The sequence below is a fragment of the Myodes glareolus genome, chromosome 7 (genome assembly GCF_982192425.1).
Source record: "Myodes glareolus chromosome 7, mMyoGla1.1, whole genome shotgun sequence".
Lineage (NCBI taxonomy): Eukaryota > Metazoa > Chordata > Mammalia > Rodentia > Cricetidae > Myodes > Myodes glareolus.
Genome location: NC_142032.1, coordinates 85,189,483 through 85,197,817, shown reverse-complemented (window position 1 = coordinate 85,197,817; position 8,335 = coordinate 85,189,483). Strand labels below are relative to the sequence as shown.

Sequence of the window (8,335 nt, the reverse complement as noted above, 5' to 3'; positions counted from 1 at the left end):
GACAACAGTATGGAAGAGCCCCTTTCTGGAAAGCCCCTCTTCCAAGATGCCAGCTCACAAGCAGCTGCGATTTCTTTCTTTTATTCAATGTCAGAGCAGAGGGGAAGGGGCTTCCCCATCATTTCCCATGTGTCCCAACAGGGCTTTCTGGTTCTTGCTCAAGCTATGATTATGGTTAAGAGTCTCCTGAGTGAAGCCTCTGTGTCGAAATCTCAGAGAAGCAGACTCTGAGAACAGCCGCTGAAGCTCATTTGTGGCATTGATAGACATCCTCATGCAGGTTTCTCCTTTGGATTTAATGCAAACACTTCCTGCTGCAGTTTTGACTTGGTTCCTCTGGTTACATCTCACTTGGGAAGAAATACTGCGTCACTGTTATTCTGTAGCTAACAGAGCTCATGTGCAGGGTAGCACCCTGTGCAGAGAGTTCATGGCAAGGTCTCCCCTCCCTGTTGCCTTATTTGCTCTCTTTAAATCAGGAAACTCTTTTCCTTTCTTTTGGGGCATCATGGTAACACATTCTCTCAACACACCCAGGATTTTCACAGTGTCTATTCATCCCCCATAGGCGCAAGCCTCTCATGCCTCTTGTTGTGTCTGGCAAGTATTTGGATTAATTGCACACCCTCCAAAGAGGCTGAGCCATCATTTAGCAGAATGTATTAATAAAAGGATCATTATCTAACAGTTCAGCCTCCGTCGGCTCACTCTTATCCTGCCTCTCTGAGGTGGTGAGAAAATTAATGAGGATACTGCGGCATGGCTAACAGATTCTGTGACCCCTTTGACAATTTTTTTTCTACTGTTCTGCACCTCTCCTCAGCTTTTATGTCACCTTCAGCCTCTGAGTTGATGCAAAGATGGAGTGTGACAATCGTTGGTGGGCGGCTGTCAGAATTGACGGTGGTTTGTGTGGGGAAATGCATAGAGAGTTTGAGAGCTGATACAGTCAACTTAAAGAAAAGTTCCACTTTACAGAGAAATGTCAAGTTGTGTGTTTTAATTATGATGCAGTTATAATATATCTCATGCTTGGGTGACCTGGGCTCGAAGAGCTTCAGAACCAGACAATATTCTCCACTCTACAAAAGGGGCATGAAAATAATGTGACCTTTTGGAGGATGACTCAGATGGTCCAGGGAGATACAGTCAAAAGGGTAACATACTGAGTGACCTGGGCTTTATCCTGGACATAGTCATTCACCTCTTTCAGTTTAGCATCCTTTCCTGTAAAGTGTTTTACAAGGGAAGCTGTGAAAATTCTGATACTGATACTTACTGGAAAGGTGATCAACCCCCATTGTGAAGAAGAAATGGAGACTCAGAGAGATTGAGAACATTGCCCAAGGTCACATAGCCCACAGTGCTCCACTCCAAATTGTAGGTGTCTCACCATGAGACCATCTCCATGCCTTGCAGACGAATGGAAATTATTAAAATTTGTAGCTCTTTCCAGATAAGGACAATCCTTCAGGTTATAGTTCTGAAGGAGCTGCTGATGGGCACACATCTGGACACAGCTGGGACATGAATCCACAACTGCCTGACATGAAAGTCTGAGCACTTGGCCGTGTGCTAATTCTTTTTTGTATTTAATTGTTTCTACTGAGCTATGCATTTTTCTCTGTTCCCCTCCCTTCCTCCCCTCTCCCCTTATACTCTCTCCTGTGACCCCCCCCCCAAGCTCCCAATTTACTCTGGAGATCTTGTCTTTTTCTGCTTCCTATTTAGAACCATGTATGTCTCTTCTAGGGTCCTCTTTGTTGTCTAAGTTCTCTGGGATTGTGAATTGTAGGCTGATTTTTCTTTGCTCTATGTCTAAAAGCCACTTATGAATGAGTACACATTCTATTTGTCTTTTTGGGTCTGGGTTACTTCACTCAATATGTTTTTTTTTCTAGTTCCATCTATTTGCCTGCAAATTTCAAGATGTCATTATTTTTTTTACCACCGTGTAATACTCCATTGTGTAAATGTACCACATTTTCTTTATCCATTCTTCAGTTGAGGGGCATATAGATTGTTTCCAGATTCTGGCTATTATGAATAATGCTGCTACAAACATAGTTGAGCACATGCTTCTATAAAGCAAAGGACATGGTCAAAAAGAGAAAACAGACTAAAGAATGGAAAAAGATCTTCACTAACCCCACATGAGACAGAGGACTGATCTCCAAAATGTACAAAGAACTCAAGAAACTTGACATCAAAAGAATAATAATCCAATAAAAAATATGGGGTACAGACCTAAACAGAAAACTCTCAACAGAGGAATCTCAAATGACTGAAAGACACTTAAGGAAATGTTCAACATCCTTAGCCATCAGAGAAATGCAAATCAAAACAACTCTGAGATTCCACCTTGCACCTGTAAGAATGGCCAAGATCAAACCACTGATGACAACTTATGCTGGAGAGGTTGTGGGGTAAAGGGAACACTTCTGCATTGCTGGTAGGAATAAAAACTGGTACAGCCTCTTTGGATATCAGTATGGTGATTTCTCAGAAAATTAGGAAACAATCTACCTCAAGACCCAGCAATACCACTTTTGGGTATATACCTAAAGGATGCTCAATCGTACCACAAGGGCATGTGCCATGTGCTAATTCTATTTATGATTACAGTCCTTATTGCCACAGAGACTCACAGATAGTGCAATCACAGTAGAACCCAGATTGATATTCAGTAATGAGCAATTTAGGATTATAGCAAACAGAACTTTGTGGTCTAACATTTTGAAATCTATATAGCCAATAAAGAAGCAGGTAGGATTCTGGTGGTTTTTTCCTTTTTTGCTTCTTTTTTTTGGTTATGTTTTTTGGTTTTGTGGTTTTTTTGTTTGTGTTGTTTGTTTGTGAGACTAACCTTTAATGACCGAGTCATCTTTTCAGCCCAGGATTCTATTTTTATGCTAACATTTAATACACCACATAAGTAAATTGCTAATTTAAAAATATTTGAAAACTTTCGTCAGTATTTTGACATTTGGAGAAAATTTGGTGTAGGAGGTTCTTCTGTCTGTGTGTTGCTTTCATTGATTGAATAAAAAAACTGCCTTGAACTTTTGATAGGGTAGCACTTAGGTAGGCAAAGTAGGCAGAACTGAATGCTGGGAAGAAGGGCAGACAGAGAGCCGCCATGGGACTGCCAGGTCAGACAAGCTGAATCTTTCCCGGTAAGCCACGACCTTGTGGTGAACACAGATTATTAGAAATGGGTTAAATCAAGATCTGAGAGTTAGCCAACAAGAGCCTAGAGATAATGGGCCAGGCAGTGTTTTAATTAATACAATTTCTGTGTGGTTATTTCAGGTGTAAGCTAGCTGGGCAGTTGGGACCAAAAGCAGGCCCTCTCTTCCTCAACAAACATTATACTAAATGAGATAACTCAGCTCCAGATAGACAAACATCATATAAAATTAATTATGTGTAGAAACAATAACAACATCAACAAAACCTAAAACAAACAAAAGCTATTGAGTCATAAAAATAGAGAATGGAATGATGGTTACTAGAAGGTTAGAAAAGTGGGAGCCAAGGAGTGAGGAGTTGTTGGTCAAAGGGTACAAAGATTAGTTTAGACAGAAGAATGTTCCATAGAAGGAGTTCTCTAATCAAAATAATGCATTACAAACTTCAAAATGGACACAAAAGTTTCAAATGTATCAGCAGAAATATGTAAGTGAGGCAAAGTACTAATTTGCTTGATTTAATCATTGCACGTTTAATACATATATCAAAACATCACATTGCACCCCATAAATGTATATTGTTATGATTTATCAATTAAAAATAACATGAATAAATACCAGCATTCTGCAGTTGATCAAACATATATGCAAATAGCAAACACCAAATGCGAACCATATTAGAATTTATTAGGATACAAACTAGTTCAAACACAATATATTATCTAGTTAAGAAAATAAGAGCATTTACTGCTTTACGATGGTAGCCTCCCGTTCCATTTTTGAGCTGTGTTAGTCAAGATTAGAGTCCGTAATGCACTTTCAAAGGGCTCCCCAAGTTGGACGAGTAGGCACCAGCTGTGCAAAATAACCCTTTTCTATTGCAAGGTTTTTGGAACATGGGTGTTCATGCCTTCACATGGCTTATCTTTTACGGCTTTTCTGCTGCACTCCCCAAGCCTCCAGTTGCTAAGAAAAAGACTTGGCATGTACATGTATGGCACTGTCACCATGTTCAAGGACACAAATCATACAGCAATGGAGGTGATAGTGAACAGTCTTTGAAAGAAGCACCACAAAAACCCAGGCTAAGGTGCTTGCCCTTAGCAGCAGCTGTTTATGTGACAGGCTTCAACAGTCAAGGCTTCATTTTCAAACCTGGCCAGAATGAAAAGGCTTATAATTTTTAAAGTTAAAAAGAACTCCATCATTGTCCATTATTATTATTGTTGTTATCAATAATAAAATGAATTTCCCTTCTGTAATCTTAAATAAACTTAAACTTTGGGTGATACATACATACATACATACATACATACATATATATGTATATATATGTATATATATCTTTTGGGTTAGGCTGATTATATATACTTATATTTATTTATATCAGCCTAACCCAAAGGGTATCCATGTGCATTTTAAACAGAAGATGCAGCAACTCTCTGGAGTGCCTTCATGGATTAGCTTCAAGGATTACTTAGAGAAATAGAAAATGTAGTCAGAAAAGAGAGAGGCTGCCATCCTACCTGGCAGAACCTCTACTGTTAAGAAAAGTAGTAAATGAGTGTCTGGGGAAAGCATTCCCAGGTGAAACACAGCTTTTAAGCAATTAATTGTTTTCGGTACAATTAAAACCACAGAGCAGACAGTGTTGAGAGTCAAAGACTCACTCTCCACCTTGCATACATTCTCAACAACGAATCGCTTAACTTATAAATATATTGCACTTTGAATTGCTTATGTATAGCTCAAACTAACGTTTCCAGAGATATGCACTTTAAAAATAAATAAGCACACACATATATAATACATATTCAGCATAGGTAGCCTTTGGTCAGTGTTTACTTAAGGGGGTGCCGTGGAATTGTGTCATACACACAGCTAATGAACATACATTCAGTTGTGCATGCTTGGGGCAGGGGAGAAATGCAACTCAAGAGATGTGGGGGATTTTGCTCACATTTCACTCACTGAGCATATGCTCTAGGGGGAGGAACAAGTGAGATGGAAGCCAGGACTTGGCTGATCCCTCACGTGGACAACTTCTGCAAACTCTTCACGGGTCATGGCTTGCTGCATCCAGGTCCTGATGTTCTCAGACACACCCCAATGATGCAACACATTCCCTAAACACCAGCTGACTATTATCTCCAACCACAGCATCAGTAACCTGTCCCAGCACTGGAGGAAAATGTAGCTTCTTGGGCGTTCAAAGGTCCTCTTCCCCAAGGGACTATGCACAGGAACCACGGCCCCATAAGGTCATTCCCTTTGGCTTTGACTTTAGCATCTAACCATGGGGTCTGGTAAGACTCTCCCGTAAGCCATTTAAAAGGGATAAAAATGAACACCATCAGGAACAATACAATCCCAAACCACACTGAGTTAGTACTGAAGGGCCTTGGCCAAAGTTTAGCACTTGTATTGCCCCAGGGACCTTTTTATCCCATTCCTTTGCTGAGGAACCCCTTAAGAGGACAGAAACATGTCTTTCAACTCAGGGAGAAAACACAATAAAAATCAAGCCTATGGAACCAAGTGTTCCAGGTGACTATGTTTAATTTGGTCACCAAAATATCATGCAGTTTCAAAATCATTTTGGAAGATTTCTTCCAAACCAGGAATGGGTTTAAATACTGGGAATCTGGAAAATGGACACAAATAAAATGCAAAACAATTGGGACTCTAGAGTGGATATTCCCTTTAAAGGACGCCACAGGCCCAGTTTAATATAGTCATGTCTATATGTGTGCACTCTATGTCTGCACATAGACGGGGTAATTCTCAGGGTAGCCCCTATCCACTGCATCCTAGATTTGTTCTTACAAATCTAGGCAAAGGGAGGATAATAACATTTTTTATCGCCTATGAAGCATCTGAGTTTGATAACAGGTACCACCTGACTGAGTCACTTACATCAAAGGACAGACCAGTAGTTGGCACAGTCACCCCTCCATGAAAGTTGTGTCTGTATTTAGGGTCTTCTATGGCCATGCCAGCCGGGCTGTGGTGGGATCTGGGCAGCCCTTCTCAACAGAAGAGCTACAGTTTCTGACCCCTGGACTGGTAGCTCCAGTTAAGGGGTCACTTCATGGAAAGCAGTCGGCTAGGGCTTGAGCAAGCAAGGATGCAGGGCTAACAACTTGACACACAGAAGGCATCCCCGGGAAGTGTGTGCAGCGCTCTAGCAAGAAGTGATGTTGGATGCAAGGATCACACACAGCTCACACAGGGATGAATTGAAACAGTGGCAAGAGTGGGCTTGATTTTTTGTTTTTCTGGGCTCAGGAATTCCTCCTTCCCCCTACACACCAGGCAGGGTCTTTGTTTTAGAGGAGATATTAAAAAAATCTACACATTATGGCAAATAGAAAAGTATACCTTAGACGCCAGGTCTAAGGGACATAGTCATGTTTGTTTGGAACCTCCCCATAGACATTCCAGGGACAGTTGGATGATATTTGATGCTTCCCTCTCCCCTCGCTGTCATTCTGCAGCCAGAGTTCCTAGGGTCACTGGGAGAACACAACCCTTTCTAGGACAAAGGGTGTCTTGGAAAAAAAAATCCCAAATCAGTCAGTCCTGTTAGCTGCTGGAAATAGTACAGGGAATCGATGGGTGACCTCAACTCTTAGAAGAAGAGTATGGCTCAGCTACACACTGTGGTGGCTTGGTGACCACAATTCGAGCGGTTGGTTCCTAGTAGCTGTAGATGGTACCAGCACTAACTACTTCTCTACTGTGGTCTTTATTGGTCACGGTATTATGGCATTTCTAACTCCCAATGGCATCTTTAAGCCAGCAGGAACCGTGACTACCTTTGTGGTTTCGTGAAAATAAGTGCACAAAGAAAAACAAGATGCATTCTCTCCTTTCTTCTCTTTCCTCTTCTCATCCTGCCAGTCTGAGAGCTGCTCAGTCTGTGGAGAGAGGAAATCAGGTTAGCACTCTTAAGGAGAGCTGTTCAGCCAGAGCACGGGACAACCTCTCATCTGGAAACAGATTACACAAAAGGCACAAGTGCCAGCCCTATAGGGTCACGGGGACACTTTTATAGGCTTTCCGTGTTTGTCGTACTGGTACACCAGCATCTTGATGCAGTGTGAGTTTGCTGGCGAGATCCAGGGACTACTTGTTATGGAAAAGTTATGGTTGGTGTAGAACTGCACAGGCTGCTTCTGGCACTTGAACAAGGCCTTGAGCGTAGCCGCTGCCATGGTGCGGAAACGCTTACTGATAAAGCAGTAGAGGAAGAAGTTGATGGCCGTGTTCAGAAGGGCCAGCATGTTGGCAACATCCAGCATGATGTGAACCAGCCAAGGGTTCTGGATGGGCGATCCATAGAGGTGGTAGAGAATCATGATGATGCGGGGGGCCCAGAGGGTGGCAAAGATGGAGGTGATGGTGAACAAGATGGCGGTGGTCTTCCCCGTGGAATAGCCTCGAAGGCGGAAGTTGCTCTTCCTCCTGAGCTTGTAGACGATGATTGAGTTCAAGATGAAGAAGATGGAGCAGGGCACCAGGTACACAGTGAAGCAGTGGATCCAGACAAGGACATGATGCATGGAGGTACTGGTGTAGTCTTCAGTCCAGATGTTAGGCCACCAGTAGTAGGGGATGCTGGTCAGGAAGCAGGTGATGTAAACACTCACAATGACTTTTCGGGTCCTGGCTGGGTAGGAAACGGTGTGGTATTTGAGTGGGTGACAGACAGCGATATATCTGTCAACAGTTAAGGGGACTGTAATCCAAATGGAGGTGTGGATGGAGGAGAACTCCAGCACTTCTATAATCTTGTCAGGGATCTGGGGCATCTGCATGCTCAGAATGAAGTCTTCTAACAGGAAATCCACGAAGACGATGAAAAAGAGGACCAAGATGTCGGCAGCAGCCAGGGCCAGGAGATAGTTGTAGGAGGACTTCTGTCTCCTGGCCACTAGTTGAGAGAGGATGATGACTGTCAAGATATTTGCTGTGGAGATAAGAGAATCAAGGTCAAAGTCAAGGCAGAGTTGACTGTTGGCTACTAGTGAGGGCCTGGGCTTTAGGTTTCTAGGGTGCTCCAATATGCGCCAAAGGAGTGAATGGGTGTTTCTGTGGGACACTCATCACCACAAATCACACCTCAAATGAACAGCTGGATA

General features: G+C 42.5%; 1 protein-coding gene across 1 annotated transcript in view; it reads right to left on the bottom strand.

Annotated features, from left to right (window-relative positions):
• Window positions 1-3,761: 3,761 nt before the first annotated feature.
• The window catches only part of Gpr139 (G protein-coupled receptor 139), a 44,673-nt gene continuing 40,099 nt past the window's right edge, over window positions 3,762-8,335 (bottom strand). The window contains exon 2 of the mRNA XM_048460515.3: window positions 3,762-8,163. Within this exon, the coding sequence (XP_048316472.3) occupies window positions 7,229-8,163 (935 nt within the window). The 3' untranslated portion in view covers window positions 3,762-7,228. The remainder of the gene's footprint in view (window positions 8,164-8,335) is intronic.